Source organism: Sorex fumeus, unplaced genomic scaffold, assembly GCF_029834395.1.
Source record: "Sorex fumeus unplaced genomic scaffold, SorFum_2.1 ptg000051l, whole genome shotgun sequence".
Lineage (NCBI taxonomy): Eukaryota > Metazoa > Chordata > Mammalia > Eulipotyphla > Soricidae > Sorex > Sorex fumeus.
Genome location: NW_026606108.1, coordinates 12,245,850 through 12,263,871, shown reverse-complemented (window position 1 = coordinate 12,263,871; position 18,022 = coordinate 12,245,850). Strand labels below are relative to the sequence as shown.

The 18,022-nt window shown below is 50.7% G+C and overlaps 1 protein-coding gene across 4 annotated transcripts in view; it reads left to right on the top strand.

Annotated features, from left to right (window-relative positions):
* The first annotated feature begins 1,124 nt into the window (after positions 1–1,124).
* ABLIM3 (actin binding LIM protein family member 3) overlaps positions 1,125–18,022 on the top strand; it is a 123,107-nt gene continuing 106,209 nt past the window's right edge. The window contains exons 1-2 of one of the 4 annotated variants that reach the window (XM_056124369.1): positions 1,125–1,285; positions 1,644–1,746. In XM_056124369.1, the coding sequence (XP_055980344.1) occupies positions 1,734–1,746 (13 nt within the window). In that variant the 5' untranslated portion in view covers positions 1,125–1,285; positions 1,644–1,733. The remainder of the gene's footprint in view (positions 1,286–1,643; positions 1,747–18,022) is intronic. The other 3 variants (XM_056124367.1, XM_056124368.1, XM_056124366.1) reach the window with 3 other exon arrangements.

Here is an 18,022-nt window from a genome sequence, read left to right as displayed (position 1 = left end):
TTTTCACTTATTTTAAAGCCCAAACAGGCTTTGAGATAAACTCTGGCACACTGGGGCATTTACCCTGGGCCTGGACCAGGGTCGAAGTGAGACATGGGATCTAGTTGTGCCAGGAGCTGCCGTGTCCCAGAGCAGAGGCTCAGCCTCTCTGAACCCGGTTCCTTGTGTGTGAGCTGTGAGTGAGCTTTTTGATTCTGCATATGCTTCATCAGAGTCACTGGACACACAGAGATCCTGTGTTCCCTCAGGCTCTCGCTTCAGTGACTATGAATTAGGTTGAGAAGGTGACAGGGCCAGGAATCGGGGTCATGCCAATCACCACACCCACTGAACAAATCACAATTCTCCAAAATCGGAATACAGGCGTCTCTAATATCCACAAGAACTTGTTAGAGCTCTTTTGGACAAGAGTTGTTGATCATACCAACGCTGGGCGAACCCAGTGTGGCTGAGTCCCGCAGCCACACTCCTGCTGTGTGTCTCCGTGAAGGTGACCGCCGTGGGGCTTCGTAGACCACCTGCTCTGAGAACCGCACAGTTCTGGACCCCGAGAAGGCCTGCAGCTTCCGACCAGCAAATGTTTATGGATGTCTACTACCGCAGCAGCAGGTACCATTCTAGGTATCAGGGATCCCGTGGCAACCCCCCACTGACAAAACCTGGTCTTGCATGAGAGCTAACATGCTCGGTGGGAGGAGAGCGATTGATTTTAAGGAATGAATCCGAGATATGGGCACGACGAGGGAGGAAAGGACACAGCAGACCGGAGGAAGCGCTCAGGCCTCCATCCCCATGCCTGGCCGCCGCCAGACTCTGCACGTAAGGAGGACCGCGTAAGGGCGCCCTGCCCTGCTCCTGGACCACCCCGCCGACGCTGTCAGGTCAGGGCACAACTGGAAGCAGCAACTCCCAGGCCGGCCTGGTCTTCTCCTCCCATCAGAGGTCTCCGTGGCGAGGCAGGGAGCGGGGAGGGGGAGACAAGCGCTCCACACACGTGCCCCGCTGCGCACCCCCGCCCCACCCCCACCACCCGCACCCCGGGGTCCCTGGCATGCAGGTGCCACCCGGAGCTGGGAGCTGCCGCTGCGGGCGCAGGGCGGGGCCTGGCGGCGCGGCGGCGCGTCCAGCAGGGGGCAGCGGCGAGTGGCCCGCGCGGCCGCATCATGGATGGCGAGCTGTGCCGGGCCGCTCCGCTCGCCTGGGCCTCCGAGCGCGCCGGCCACGCGCAGGATCCATGAGCCCCGGGCAGCGGCCAGGGGCCTGTGGCTCCCGACGCGGCCGCCAGGTGGGTGGCGCGGCGGCGGCGGGCGGGGACGCGCGGCCCCCGCCCTGCCTCCCCGGGGTCCACACCCCCTTCGGGCTCCCGAGGCGCGGGCGGACATGGTCGGGGTGCGCCGCGCGGGGACCAGCGCCGCCGCGTGTGCCCGGGCATCGGGGCCAGGGGGCCGCGGTCCCGCGCGCCCCTGCCCGCCCGGCCGCCGCCTCCTTCCTGCCCTCACCTGCGCCTGGTAGTCCTCTCCCCGGGCCAGGCCGGCGGCCACCGCCGGGACGAGAGGGGACGACAGCCCAGGGAGACAGAGAGAGAGAGACAGAGACAGAGAGGGAGCACCTGAGGATACAGGGCTGCCTTTTCACCCCCCCAGGTGATGAGTGAGGCCGGCAGATCCGAAGATCCGAAAAGCAGCCGGGGCCTCCGGATCGAATGAAGAAGGAGCTGGTGCCGAGACATCACCATGAACACGAGCAGTAAGTGGGTCCTCCTGGCTTCGCCATGGGAACGGGGTGGGGGCGGAGGTGCCCGAGCGGCGCCCGGGCTGCTGCTGCCAGCCAGGAGGAAGGCAGCTTGGCACCTGGGTGCACGCACGCGTGGCTCCCGGGCCCGTGGGGGGCACTGTCTGCGCTCCCCCCCCCCCCCCGCCCAGCAGAGGCATGCATGCACCTTACAGCAGAGCCAGCGGGGGGGGGGGGGGGGGCACGTCCCAGTCCCGCTGCACCTGCCTTTGGGGAAGCTGCCTGCCTCCTCCTAGCAGAGCCTGCAAGGCTGAAGCAGCAGTAGCGGGGTGGCCATTGTCTGCTGGGGCCCTGGGAGACCTCCTGCTCCCAGCCAGGGAGCCAGGGTGGGGGCTCCTGGTCCCCCAGGCTGGTGGGAGAGGCGGCAGGCCAGTGTGGGGATGGGAAGGAGCGGTTTGATGCACAAATCCTGAGGAAGCCACCTTGGGGTCTGGGGGTGTTCAAGCTAGCCCCCTCGTGCGCCGCCGGACAGGGGTCTCCTGAGATCTAGAAAAGAGAGAGGGCCTTGGGCCGCAGGGTTCTGATGTGCTGGAGGCCACAGCTGCTGTTGTAGAGCCAGGAGGAGACGTTTGGCCCTGAGCTCGGCCTCCAATGCTCTGAACGGCAGCGAGTCGCTCTGGTTTGCTGCTTCTGAGCGTGGTCAGCCCTGACTTGGCCTGGGTTCCCTGGGCCCTCTCCTCCCAGCCACCTTCTGCAGCAGGTGGGGTTGATGAGCAGAGGTGCTCCCTGGACAATCAGCCCCTGGGTCTGTGACTTTGCCATCAGATTGGCATCCGAGTACAAGATTGCTCATCTGCAAGTTCAGACGGGTTCAACTGGAGCTTCCTAATAATCTAGATATTTCTTCAGAAAAAAAAAAACTGAAAAATCCAGAACCTTCTGGAGACTGTGTCCATCCATCCTCACTTACCGTCTCCTCCCCCCACCACACCCCCATTTCAAGTCTGTCAGTGTGAGGGGAGGAAAGTGGGAGACAGCGGTGGAGATGAGATGAAATATATTTATTTACTATGTGTTTGTATGACTCATCTCTCTGTCTTCCTCTGTGGATTACAGAGCTCAGCTAAGCAAGTGGGGTTGGCTGGACTCCTGTCTCTTCCAGCCAAAGAATGTTGCCTCTTGGTCCTGACAGTCAGGAGTGACATGTTGCTTTCACACCAGACTGGGGGAAAGAGCAAAATCCAGAGACCCTGTCACCTAGTGAGATGCGGATTTGCCTCAGAAAGCTGTCCCCTGTCCTCCACCCCTCCCCCAACCCCCATCCCCGGTTTCTCATCATCTGTAGGGGAGACAACACCCATTCCTCTTAGGGTCCTATATCTCTGGATAATGGAGATAGCGTGTTTCTTTCTCTTTTTCTTTTTTCCAAGGTATTCAGAGATTGGGTAGCAGGCTAACTGAATCTGCCCTTCACTGCCTGGAATCCTAGAGAACTTTTCCCATTAGTAGCCCAGAGATTCCTAAAAAAAAAGGAAACCAAGTTTCTACTTTAAAAAAGAAAGGAAGGAAGAGTTACTTCACTGAATGCTGCAAAAGACGAAACCTAGCAGCCTGGCACACTTTGTCCAAATAGGGAGGAAGTATTCATTTTAGGACTAGCAGAAGATAAACAGAGTAAGTGGGGTAGAGGGGGGGACCCAGGGATGTCCATAAGAGGAAGTGTTTCTTGTAAGGGCTCCCCAGGGTCAAACTGCAGAGGGAAACCCCATCCTCGCCCAGGTCCTCACAATCCTCACTCAGTACAGAGTAACCAGGTCTCTAGGTCACGGCTCGGCTTCTGGTGGATGGTCCTTGGGGAGACAGATCTGAGCACAGTGCTCCTCTCCTCTGGGGCATAAGATCCTTAATTCGACCCTCCTGCTGAAAGTAGAATCAGTTTTTCTTTCTCTTCAATTTCCTGAGTCCCTGCTCTCCCTCCGCCACAGTGCTCAACAGTGAGCTTGAACAGGCAGCCCAGCCTTCACATCCAACCTCTGAAAAGTGTATTTTCATACCAGGTTTATCACTACAAACTTGTTGCTAATCTATGCTTCTCCCGGTGCAGCAGTTAAGTTCTGGATGATAAAGGTACTTGGGTAACACAACCTTTCCCATAGTATGGGCGTTCCTGTTCGCAGGAACCCCCCAAACCAGGGCAAGTGTGAGCTCTTTGTTCAACTCCTGGTCACTTCCTCTGGATTGATGTCTCAGGGCCATGGGTCAGAACTGGCCATCAGACCTGGAATCAGAGTCCTGGGCTCCAGTCTTCCCTTGTCATTTACATCACTTATCCATGGTTGTGGACTTTCAGCATGGGTGGTCTCATCTGCAAATTGGGGGTGCTGTCTTTTACATTCCTTGGGTGAAGTGGAGCTGAGTGTGACCACCACATGGGATGCAGGACATAGCTGGATACTGGCAGCCGTGGTGCTCGGGCTGTGGTAGTCACTGTGTGGGCATGCTGGCTCTTGTCATTGTTGACCTTATGACGTTAGCAAGCAGGGAACACAACTTCTAGGCTGTCACACCGTCATCAGCCGAGTAGAATACCAAAGCGGGATTTCCAGGGTGAGAGGAACGTGGGAACTGGCTTAGGAAATGTTGGTCAGTGGTTATAATGGATGAGAAGCTCAGAAGAGCTTGGGCACTTGCCTGGGACTCTGCTTGCTGACCCAGTGCCTATCCCCTTATGGCTCCCCAAGTCCTGCCAGGAGCAATCCCTGAGCCTAGAGCTGGAAGTAAACCTTGGGCACCACCAGATGTGCCCCCCGGCTCCCCTCCCCAACACACACACACACACACACACACACACACACACACAAAGAATGCTGGTTCAAAGCTTCATATGAATTTCAGTTCACCCAAGACCTGGGCTTCTGAAAGCCAACTGAGCTTAAGTGTACCCCAGATCAGGGCACCTTGGGGCGGGGGAAGTAGCAGGTGGTTGGGCAGGCCTGGGTGGAGGCCAGCAGGGGGCCTGGCCCTCAGAGACCACAGAGAGCTTGTGAGGTTCCCTTTGGAGAGAACAAGACAGCACCAGCATGAAGCAAACCAGCACTCCAGGGTCCTGGACCCAGTCCGAGCACCACGCTCCATGTGCAAAGGACTCTGGGGAAAGGAAGGCAAAGAGTACCGGGTTCCACTGTGCCCCAGCGGGCTGGGCCTCCCACCCCACCCTCCCCTGCCTCCCTCTTCCCCACTCTCATTTCTGGGTGATGTCTTTGATTTTCTCCTGGCCCAGCCGCAGCCCCACATTGCTCCCTTTTCTGTCCCTTGTGCTTCCGCTGGAGAGAACAAGACAGCCCACTGTGTGCTGAGTGTGAACCCCATTTCCCCCAGCAAGCCTTCAGGAGGCCTCAGGGTGCCCTGCTGTTCTCAGTGCATCAGTCCATTTTACCCCTGGGGTCCAGAACATTTACCTTCTGCCCTTCCTCCTGCCCTTTCTCCCCACATCCTTTGGAGATGCAGAAGCCTGGACCCTCAAGTCTTGTCCCATCACTGCACACTCAGCTGTGAGGACCCAGGCCACTTTCCTGACCTTCTTCCTTGAGGCTCACCCAGAGGGAGCTGAGCCTGATCTGGCATGATGGTGAGCCTGATCTGGCATGATGGTAGTCTCTGGGGACTGCAACCCTCCAAAGAACCTCTTCTAAGGCAGAAATTCACTGTGTCACCTGTTCCCATGTTGGCTACAGGAGCACCCCTGTTTCTGGGTCCAAGACAAGGGAGTCAAAATATAGCAGAGAGTTCTGAGGCCCTAAGCACCCCAGCGCTGTGTCCCCTGAAAGGCTACTCCCACGGGTCTGAACTCCCAGTTTAGAAAAACTTTGGGTGTCCTTGAGATGCAGGGCCATTGCACCTACCACATCTGGTGGCACCCATGGCCTTCCCCCTTCTCTAAGAAGCTCCTACCTGCCCTCCAGCTCCTGCCTTGGACTTAAAAAAAATTTGAATGGGCCATGGCACCTCCTTTTGTTACTATAATCTTTATTCCATTGTAGTTGCAGTAACATGGTTACAGTAGTATTTGTGTTTGTGCTTTTAGTTTCCTTCATTGGTCTTTCTGATGGATGGGCCTAACAATTTGACTTTTGTTTGGTTCAAGAGAACACTGAGGGTATCTGATCCCTGCAGCAGCAGCATGGAATAAACATATGCCATGCTGGGGGAGTAGGAAATGTGAAGGTGTCCTAATCTCTTGAAACTGTCATTATCTCCCTCTCTGTGGCCTTGGACAGGATGAATATATTTCTAGCCTGAACTGTATCATGCTTGTGTGTGAGCAGTGATGCCAGTGTGTGTGGTCATCACCATGGTTAAGTTAAATAATAAAAAACACTGTGGCATTTGGTTGTAGGGAACAGAAAGGAATCTGAAGGTGAGTTGGCTGTTGGGTAGAGCAGAGTTCTGATAGATTTGCCAAAACCAGTGGCTGAAATTAGCCTGCTTCTCTGGGAAATCAAGGCTTTCCAGAGGCTTTAGGAGGATTATTAAACCAGTATTTTACATCCCATGGGTTGAAAGAGGGAAGATGAAAATTTAGGATCCAGGTCGAAGACAGATGGCTTCAGGGGCTGAGCACCTGCCGTGCTTATGGGTTCCATCTCCACACCGCATGTTCCCTGAACATCACCCAGGGTAACCCCTGAATATTAAGCTTCTAAGCCCTGAACCTAAACACTTTCTCTCTCTCTCTCTTCAGAAGAGGCTGAGATTTTAATGATTATCAGAATGAAAATTAGGGGGAAGAGACTTTGGAAAATAAAATGTGTTTTACCTAGCACCTACTAAGTTTTCCATGAAGGAGAAAAGGGGTCTCTTGGATAAGTGCTGGCTGGGAACAGATTTGAAGAGATCTAGTAAGAAGAATCTCCACAAGGATGTAAGCAGAGCATGAAAATAGTCCCCACAGCCTGGACACCTCCCCAGAAAGCCTGGTCTCCACAGCCTGTCCCCACCCTCACCCTGCCTGTTGGCCTGGGGGAGAAAACAAGAAACCCAGAAAGCCAGCAGGCTATTGGGGTCAGGCCAGTGACCCTGCTCCCAAGGGAGCCAGTCCAGGGCAACGCCACAAGTAAGGGGCCGGAAATAAATATCCTGACTTCCCTCCATCTGCTTTCCCCTTTCACGGAGTCAACAGGAACCAGAGAACAGAGAAAGCAGTTGATGGCCACAAATGGTTAGGAAGGTCACAACGGAGTTCTGGGAGACTGGAGCATTCAGAGGCAAGGACAAAGCACTGGGCACTGGGCACAAGAGGAGGGCTGGGGGATATCTCAGCAGGCAGAGGCAAGTGGTTGGCATGCCCCAGGACTGAAGTTTAAACTCTGGCACACCTGGAAATCCAAGCACCACTGTGTGTAGCCCTGGTAAGCCCTGAACGACAGGGCCAGCACCCACCTCTGCATCCTTAGACTGTGACATTGAACTGCCTTCTGGTCTTTGGCCTAGTTTTGTGGAAGTGATCCCCAGGAGAACCCGAGCACTGCTTTGGAGCCTCCTACCAGCACCCCCCCCAAAAGCCCATGACACCAGATAATCCAACTGCTAACTTTCAGCTCTACTATGAGCATGAGGTTACTAAGAGGACCTCTAAAGAAATTCTAAGTTCAGGGGCCAGAGATAGAAAACAAGGGTTAAGGCACATGCCTGTCTGGGCCAGGCTTGGTTTAATCCCCACCCATACACCCAGGTATCCTGGGCACTGCCGAGCTGGTACAGCGCCACTTCCCCAGGGCCTGGCATCGAACCACTGCTCCTGTTGGCCAGGAATCACCAGCTGGGCCGCTAGGCTTCTGAGCACTTCTTGGGAGCCCCCTTCCCAGGAAAGAAATTCTAACTCTGCAAAACACATAAAATTGTGATGATTGCGTACTTTACAAAGATAGAGATGCTGGACTGGAACAATTGCATGACAGGGAAGGGGCTGGCCTTGCATGTGGCTGACCCAGGTTGGATCTCCAGCAGCCCATATGATCCCCCATCACCGCCAGGATTGGTCCCTGATTATGGGAGCCAGGAATAGCCCCTGAGCACTGCCGGGTGTGGCCCACAAACAAAAAAAAGAAAAAAAAAGAGAGATGTTCTCTAAACAGAGCTTCCCAAATGAATGAAGCAGTTGTTGACAGAGGGTTATTGAAGCCAAGGCAATGGGGGACGGGGTGGAGAGAGGGGGATAGCGGAAAACCATCAGGAGCAATTTTTTTTCAAGACTCCCCTCCCAAATGAATCTAACAGGACTCTGAAAACCACAATGCAATTTCAGAAGTACTTGTACTACATAAAGGAAGTGATCTCAATTTTGAACTCCAGCTTTCCGATCTGGGCAGAAGCTTTATTTTGCTGAGATAAAATCTGTTGTGGTGAATGGTCAGCCCCTGGCTGATAGCCAGAGTTTGTGAGCTCCACTGCAAAGGATGGAAAAACAGTCAGAGGTGTGTAAGCTCCTTCTTATTGTGAGGCTGTCTGACAGCTAGATTATTCCCTGTCATCCTTTCAGGTACAGACTGGAATTTTTCAGGGCGCTAAAGAAATCATCCCGCACCCCATTGCATTCTTCAGAAGCTGGACAAATAATCAGACACGCATAAAGAGAACTGAATCAATAGCCACTATTCCTCCAGTGCATGTAGGAAAGAACAGTGAGACTGAGTATCTCACTCATGGTCTTAAGGGCACAAATTTAAACTGCTTGGATAATACAGAAAACTTTGGAAAGAAGAAAGAGGTCACTTAAGAAGGCTACCAAAAATCTTCATAAAGCAATTACATTTTTTGCCTTCTCCACTGATTAGCTCTTCTGTGGAAGAAAGTCTTCAGGGAGATGTTTTTAAGTAAATGTTGCTTTTAAAATCATTTCTATTGTGCCTTCAGGACCCCTTCCATGAAGTTACCCTTTCCCAAAGATGTATTGGGTGTGTGATGAAGGGGAGGAGAGAAGAGTCATAGATTCTTGGTCCTTTACCACCTATATAGCTGGGTTCAAACTCTAGCCCTGCCTGTTACTTGCTGTGTGTTAACAGGCCTCAGTTTCTTGGCTGAATGATAATCGTGGGAAGTTGTGATAATGGTGCCTCTCTCGTTGGGTTGTCATAAAGACTAAATAAGTTCCTTGTTGTGACTTGCATGGGCTGGAGCGATAGCACAGCGGTAGGGCATTTGCCTGAGAAGCGGCCAACATGGCCGACCCGAGTTCGATTCCTCCACCCCTCTTGGAGAGCCCAGCAAGCTACCGAGTATCTCGCCCACACGGCAGAGCCTGGCAAGCTACCCGTGATATATTCGATATGCCAAACACAGTAACAAGTCTCATGATGGAGACATTACTGAGCCCGCTCGAGCAAATCGATGAACAACAGGAGGACCGTGACCATGACTTGCATAAAATAGTGCCTGGCATATATGAAAGAAAAATATAATGTATAGTGTTGGCATGGCAATACCTCCTGTCAATACCCCCAAACATAAGGAAGGCCTGGGTTCATGGCTCTGAAGGCAGATGTTCCAACTGGGGTTGTCACTAGGATTTGTTCCCCCGGAGGACCGGAAGGTCAGGGTCTGGCCTGGGCCTCCTCCTTTGCTCACTCTCTCTCTTCCTGCCTCTGCGAACACTGTCACAGTTCTGAGACACTGGAGTTGGGACTCTAGTACAGAAACTGGGGGTGGGGTTGACCCACCCAAAACCGGGAGGGGATTCCTTAAGAAGGAGACATCCTGGGGGGAGAGGAAGCATTTCCCTAAATATTCACGGTTCCTAGAGCTTTTGTTGCCGATATCACTATCATAATGTCCATAGTCATTGACCCATCACACAGAGACCAGCCTATTTTGATGCTTGCACCCATCTTTGGCCACCCTTGGCCGGGCATAGACAGAGCTGGAAGCTCCCAGGAGGTAGAAGGCAGTTTCTTGCTATTGAGTGTGTGTCTCTGAAGGGCGCAGCCTCCACCCTCCCACCCCCTGTCGGTCATTAGTGTTTGTTTCAGTGAGGTAAAAGGAATGAGGGTCAGGGGTGTGACTGATGCTTTTCATCTGCCCAGATTCTGGGAATGGCCAGCCTGGGGAATAAGAACTGGATTGTTCTCGACAAATATTCACCAACCTTCTGATGTGCCCAGGCATGAAGTGGGAGGCATGGCCTGGAGTCTGGGGATCGTGCAGTCCAGCCACATGGGCCTCTTGGTGGCCAGCACAATGGGACATGTTTCATTTGCAGCAGCTTTCTGTAGTGGAATTATTTGCCACCATTGGGAGGTTGGAATTTATAAAAATAAATAAATAAATAGGGGTGTTAGAACGGGTAAGGTGCCTTCTTTGCCTGCAGCTGACCCAGGTTAAATCCCTGGCATCCCATATGGCCCCCGAGCACCTCCAATAGTAATTCCTGAGTACAGAATAAGGAGTAACCCCTGAACATTGCTGGGTGTGGCCCAAAAACCAAAATAAAAAAAAATTGGAAAAGAGCCCATACACGAAATGTACACTAATGGAGAGATGGGTATTAGAATACTGTATGACTAAAATCCAGTCATGAATAGCTTTGTAGTCGTCTGTCTCACAATGATTCAATAAAAATGTTTGATAAGTAAATACTGAGCACAGAAAAGGAGGATGGCCATACGCTTGTACTTCCTGTCTGCGTCCATTGACATGACAGCCCTCAGGACTCACCCTGTACTCAAGGGCATGTCCTGGTTTCTAACATACCATGGGTCCTGCCACTTCCCATCCAGTTACACAGGACAGCTTGAGAGTTCCTCTTTGACCTCGGCATATTTGAACTCTTGCCTCCTTTACTGGAGGAGCCATAGAACCAGCATGGAGAAGTACATCCTCACGCAGAGCTGGGAAGCCCCAGTCTGTTATGGGAGGGTCAGTGGCTGTTATGGAGAGTTAAGTTATGGAGAGTCTAGAGTCAGTGGCTGATGGGCACAATCTAATCCACCACGTGGTGAGTCCTCCTAAAGGGGATGAAATCCTTTTATGTTCCAGTGTCTCTCCAGCCCCCATGGCTCCCAGAAGGGATGGCATCCCCTGGTGATAGGAGAGCACAGGACAGACAGTTGGACTGACAGACCCTGCCCTACCTCCTTGAGGCAGCCTTGTTTTCAGGAATACCTCAACAAAGGACAGGGCCCAGAGTACGGGAAGACTGTCTGGATGCCCCGGCCTGCTCAGAGACCCATCCTGACCCAGGAGAGTGCAGAGGTTGTTCTGACACATGCCACCTGCCTGGACCAGATGGTGAGGAATGAGGGGCACTTTATGAAAAGGTCCACGCATGTGCTCCCCAGGGCTAGTGCCAGGCCCTATAACTGTCTCCACCTCCCCTACCACTCTGAGATTCTCCTCAAGGGAGAAAGACAAGAATGCCAGTGGTGCCAACTTCATTCTTCAATGGGAGACAGATATTTATTCATTCCTTTGGAAGAAAACAGGCTAGCCAGTAACATAGAAAACAAAGCACGAGGGCTGACTTATAATAGATGCCCAAAAGCTATTTGATGAATCAATTCAGTGATGAAAAGTTCCCCCTTTTTTTCCTTATAATAAAGAACTCCATTAAGCTCCGCGTTGGCTTCTCTGACCATCTGTCATGAGGTCCACCTTGAATTTCAGTCTCTTCAAATTCAGCATAAAATATAATAAGCATAGTACCTTTTTGAAAGAAAGAAAACTATGTCATTTTCTGATGATCCCAGTTGGTTGAACTTTTATGTACCCAATCACCAACGTTAATGATTAGAAAGGAAGGAGGTGTTGTGTGTGTGTGTGTGTGTGTGTGTGTGTGTGTGTGTGTGTGTGTGCAAGAACTGAACCAGCATCTAACTTTACAGAGCACAAGAGCACATTCCCTACCACTAAGCTACATCCCCAGATTTGGGTGTCCTTTTCGATATTCCCCCATTTCCTTCCCTCCTGTGAGTTCGGTCAAGGTCACCTGATCATTTACACTGCCTAGACGTGACCTGACCTCTTTCTCTTTGTACCTGCCATACCTTTTTCCAAGGTCTTGTGCAGGGCAGTTATTGGTGTGGAAATCTGGTGAAAGTGGCTGTGTCAGTTTGCCAGGAGGCAGTGGACAGCGTGGGCTGTGCACTAGGGTGATTACAGGTGGCTGGGAGGGGAGGCAGGCATGACATCACTCTACAGAACTGGACTGCGAGTGATGTCTTGCCTTCAGGGTAGAGAGTGATGAGTGGGCGCATGCCAGCAAAGAGGGACAGGAGTGGGGAAGCAACAAGGCCTGTGAGTGAGAGGGAGAAGCAGTGGGGGATGGGGGCGGTCCAGCCCCACCTGCTGTTTCGTGAGCAGCTGAGAATACAGGTAATTCTTGAACGATTTCGCACAAAGCACGTTCTGGTCATGCAGTATGGTATCACCAGCCAGACCAGGGGTGCAGATGGGCCCGATGGTGAGAAGCACGGTGCCGAGGTCATTGCTATGTGCCGGTCACAGCCCACCCCCTCTCCTGGCAGAATTCCACTCTGCTGTTGGCATCATTTCCGAAGCCTCATCCTCACATCTTCTTGGTTCCGTACACAGCACAGGTCTTTCTCCAGGGGTTGTTTGTCCCTTGCCCACCCCAGCACCAGCAGAGCCAGTCCAAATGACTGGCTTCGAAATCGCCTAATGACACAGTGGGTCTATTTTAAGCACCTGAAGTGCACTCCACTGAGTGCTACTCTTCCCGCAGCGAGCTGCTCTCCGCGTGCAGGGCTGGGGGACAGCCCGGCTTTGTTCCTGCTCTTTGAAACTAAGGAAAACTGCACAAGGATGCGGCCTCTGCCCATCCAAGGACGATGTCAGGCAACCGTAAAATTAGATATTTTCACAGTCAGCGTGTGCCGTTCTGGAAGGAGAAGTGCCTGTGAAGCCAAGGATGATACGGTGCAGCAGCCTTGAGGGGCCATAAATTCTGCTTTGCAAAGGCATAGAGAGGGCTTTGAAACCCTGGCACGTGGGAGAAGGGACCTGGGAAGTAGCATTTTAGAATAAAAGGCAGCACCCCTACCCCCTACCCTAAGACAGAGTCCTTATGGTCAGGCCAAGTATTTCTCCTCACCCTAATCAAGAAACACTGTCTTCTGCCTACACCCAAGCAGGGACTTGATTTTATTACTTGCTGAATCTTTGTAACAATCCTACCCAAATCCTCCCTGCCTCTATCTCAAAGAAGCTCCCTGGGTGATGTCTCTCCCCATCCTTCACAGAAGTACCTGGGTGGTACTTTTATTCATCCCTGTGTGTGGCAGCTTCACCGTAGACATGGAGGCTCTATGCCTGGCCTGTCTTATTCACCCTGAGTCCTCCACATGCATCAGGGTGCCTGCACAGTCTAATAGGCACTGGAAATGCTCACATTTGTTGATTATCTATTACATCCCTGCCAATCTAGGAGTTTCCCAAACATGCACTCACTCACCCCTCATGGAATATTCTGGTTTTGGGTGTCCATATGATCTACCTTTGTTGGTTTGGTTTTTTTTTTAATTTTTATTAGTAAAACACCATGAGATACAGTTGTAGATTCACAAATTTTTGTGCTTGGGTTTCAATTATACAATAATCAAGTACCCATCCCTCCACCAGTGCCCATTTTCCACCACCATGGATCCCAGTATCCCTCCCACACCCCACCCCCGCCGTCCCACCCTGCCTCTGTGGCAGGGCATTCCCTTTTGTTCTCTCTCTCCTTCTGGGTGCTGTGGTTTGCAAAAGAGGCATTTAGTGGCAATCATGTTCGGTCTATAGTCTACTTTCAGCATGCTTCTCCCATCCTGGGAGGATCCTCCCAACACCCTTTATTTGGTGCTCCCTTCTCTATCTGAGCTGCCTTTTCCCCTAGCATGTGTGGCTGGCCTCCAAGCCATGGAGTAAACCTCCTGGTACTTAATGATCCACCTTTGAATGAGGAAAAAAGAGTTCCGAAAAGAGGTCCTTGGCCTCCGGTTAGCTTTCAACAAGCCTTGAATGAATGTTCAAAATGGTGAAATTGGCAAGGGAGAGCTGAGAGCAGCAAAGAGGGCAGGGAGACCAGCTCTTTGCTGCTCTCATCTCCCCTCCATTTTTTGGCTTTTAGGGTCACACCTGGAGATGCACAGGGCTTACTCCTGGCTCTGCACTAGGAATTACCCCTGGCAGTGCTCAGGGGACCATATGGGATGCTGGGAATCAAACCCGAGTTGGCCACGTGCAAGGCAAACACCCTACCCACAGTACTATTGCTCCAGCCCTAGCCCCCTTTTACATAAGGGAATATTTTCACCTTTGAACTCGCTGCCCCCATTTCACTGATATGGAAGTCACAGGAGCATGAGCAGTTGGGGTTGGTCTCCTGTTGGACATCCCAGCGCTTCCTGCCCACTCACTGGCTCTGAAAGGCAGTCCAACGCTGTGCTGGCCCGGGATCCTAGGCTCAGACTGCTTCCTTCCAGTACCACCAGGGACCTCCATGAACTTCTGACTGATGGAAGGAAACCAACATTGGTGTGTAAAGGACCGTAGAGAGGGGATGGGACAGACCAGGTCCTTTAGAAGCCCTGGGTAGACAATTAGAGAAGGTGCTTTCAACCTGGACCTGGGGCAGGAGCAGACAGAGTGGAGGAAGTTTCACTTGGCGCCTTCATTGGCTCCTCGAACAAGAAGCAACCACTCCTTGTTACGCAACTACTGAGTGCAGCCTCTTGGCTGGGCTGGAGGGTGCAGTAAACAGAGCATTTCCATTCACAACAGTTCAGGAATCCCACGGTCTGCACTCTAGAAGACAAGTAGGGGGACAGTGAGGAGGAAGGTAGGCACTAGATGAGGATCAGGTCTTGGAGACTTTTAAATGTCAGACTCTAGAATACTCGAAACATTCTCTGGCCAAGGAGGAGCCGTAAGAGGTTGGCAGCCGAGCCATGACCCAACCTGAGCCATGCATTATTTAGGCCAATCTCCCAGGCAACCGGGCCTGATGGATGCCTGAGGCCCAGGGAGCCAGGACTGTGGAGCGGTGAGGTGTGAGTGGGCAGGCGCAGGGTGCAGGGCCGGGCGGGTGCTGCCCCACTGTGTGTCCAAGCAGGTGTGACTGCCCTCATGCCCACAGATGGGCTGTTATCTGAGCCTGATATCTGGAACTGTGAAAATGGATACTTTGAAAACTAGGTTACTGACCACATTGAGACGCCCAGATAGTGTCTTTGATAAACGCTTGGGACGTGGGGGTCACACTGCCTGGCTTCAGATTCCAACCGGGCCACTTGTGAGCTGTGCGGTCACTTGCTTTAGCCCTTAAAGCTTCAGTTTCATCTCAAGTTGGGAATAATAGGGGAGCACAGAGTGAGGGGGTGTGTGTAAGTTGCTTGGCACCCTGCCTACAAAACACTCTGTGATGCTTCATTGTGATAAAGTAATGAAATACGTGTGAGTGTATTGGGGAAACCCCTTGAAATATACAAATTAATCAACACATTGTATGGGGAGAACATAGTAACCCCTTGATCATTCCATGGAGGAAGGCGAATAGAGATAAGTATTAATAACCTGGGATTTTAATTTAACTGGTATTTGAAAAGTGCTTTGTTACATGCCAAACCATATTCTAAAGCACACTTCATGGATTGTGTCTCTTGACTACAGGCATTAGGGATAAAATTCTTGTAGAGAGAGAAAATAATCCTAATCGAGTATGGGTCTTGCTAAACCTGGGACCCAAGACTTCTGTCAAAAGCCTGGTAGTGATTATTTAGATCTCTATAGCATGGAAGCAGCCCTAGATGATAGATACATCAACAGATAGGTAAGGCATTTTAGTTGCAAAAAAATATGAATAAATAAAGGCACAGAGCCATTTGGTTCATGGGCCAGTTTGCTGATTCCACTGCGCTAAGACCATCGAGGTCAACTTCAACCATGAATCACATTGAAGAATGTCATGAGAGGGGGCCTCGTCCTTATCTCATCCATCCTTTCATCAATACATGAGACCTTTACTCCAAATGTGAGAGGGAGAGCTGAGCCTGGTCTCCCTGCTTTTTGCTGCTCTCATATCCAACACACCCTGCCTCTTTTCATGTCTTCATCCCATTCATAGCTATGATTGGGCTCTTTCCTGCTGCTTACTGAATGTCAGGCTGTTCAGTAACTCTTGGCTACAAGAAAGATGCTCAACTGACCCTTGGGAAAAGAGAGGCAGGACCTGGGCTTTAATATCCCAAACAAAGACTCCTCTAGCTTTGCTTCCTTGTTCTCATTTCCCATTCACTGCCCACATTCCCTTGTAATGAAATACAGAAGCCAGTTGTCTGCCTGGCCTGTTGTCATACTTCCTTCTGATTCTTTGCAAGAACTCTCCCCTCCTGCATGTAGTACTTAATCATGTACTAATGGTAGTGTTCGCCCTTCCTCTAGGGGATAGTATGTGATCTTGTCTAGCCAACAATTTGGTCCTCGTTGACATTAGACCCAAGATAAACCAGCCAGAGTACTCTCTGGACTGGAATAGTGAGATACTGGCAAAAAGGATTCATTCCACTGAGGTTGTCAACTGAGGAATGAGATTTAGGATTGGGGTTACAAGGGCCAGAGAGATAATACAGCGGGTAAGGTACCTGCTTGCACATGGTCAACTGGGTTCATTTCCTGGCACCCCATATGGTTCCCCACCTGCCAGGAGTGATCCCTGAGTACAAAGCCAGGAGTAAGCCCCAAGCACTTCTCGATGTGCCTCCTGCCCCCACCCCCGACCCCTGCCACAAAAGGGCTAAGTTCCCAAACTTATTTGGCTCACCATCCTCTTTTACTACCACCAGCCATGGAACATTTTAGTGTCCCCTGGGAGGAAGTTGCACCCACTTTGAGAAACACTGGTGTAGGGGGTTCCAGTGTCCATTCTGGTCCTTTATATGGCAAGGAGATGAGGGTAAACAAGAGAAAATTGTTTTGCTTCACACAAGCCAGACCTGAAGCCAGAGGCACCCCCAGATCTCACAGTTGCAAAAGTTCCTTTTCTGCTTAAATTAGTTTCAGTTGTGTTTCTGTGAATTATATGGGAATGATTCTAACTAAGGCACTTCTTTTTTAAATCATTCCTCCCACTGGGCAATGAATCATGTCTTGAATTACTCCATATATCGCATCTGTAGGGACCTAGCACGCTTTAGATCAGAAGCTTCTTGCAGACAGGGGTAAAGCGTCAGCAGGTATTCCCAAGTTGGGAGTCACAGTCCCCTGAGAACCAGAGAATTATTGCCAGAGTTCACAAATCTGTGTGTGCATACCATGCCTCAAATTCAAAATATTCTGAACAGAATGTGTAAGTTAAAGAAAGTGAAACATGACAAAAAGCTACCATAACTATTATACCAAAATGCAATATTAGTATAGCAAGACTGACAAATATTTTTTATATTAAAAAGGAGTCTCCAAATGACCCAGAAGTGGTTGTAAGGATTATGCACATGAAGAAATGTGAGCTTTACATTCCAGATGTGTGTACTTGACTCTTGGTAAGGTATGTCACAATGATAAGTAAAATAGAAATAAAGGATTTCGTATACTTCACAGACTGTTTGCTGTAGTCAATAACCATATATAATAATTTGAGGTAGATCATAAAATTAAATAAACCACAAGCTAGAACTATAATTTCTATGGAAAATAAAGAATATTGAAAGTATTGCAGTGACCTCTTAGAATACAAAATTGTTTGAAACAAAATTGAACTAGAATTTCTAACATATACTTCATAAAAAAAGCACTTTCAAATGATTAGTGAGCATGCAACAGGTATTTCATAACATTCATAGGGAAATGTAAATTCCTTTTTCCATTTTCACTGGGGAAAGTTGATATGTAACCGTGTGATTAGAAGGTATGCAGTGTGTTGCTTTGCTCCTTTTATATAGTGTGATGGCTTTGTGACTTTGTTACGTATTCACATACGGTATGTCCAGACTGTGCACTCAGTACAATATTACCATGCTCATACTCAGTAACACTGTACATTTGGTCTCTTTTGTCTTATTTAGTACTCCTCAAAGTTTGCGCCTTAAAACATCATCATGCTTAGACCCCCTCGCCCATCCCAGGATAGCTCTCACTCTGGATTGTTTGCTTCTAGTTTGGCTTTTTAAAAATGTATTCCATGTTAAAGTGATATAGATTTCTCAGCTCTCTGAGCACAGTTGCCCAAGGGGCGTCCATGCTCTCTAATGGCTGGAGCGATAGCACAGCGGGTAGGGTGTTTGCCTTGCATGCAGCCAACATG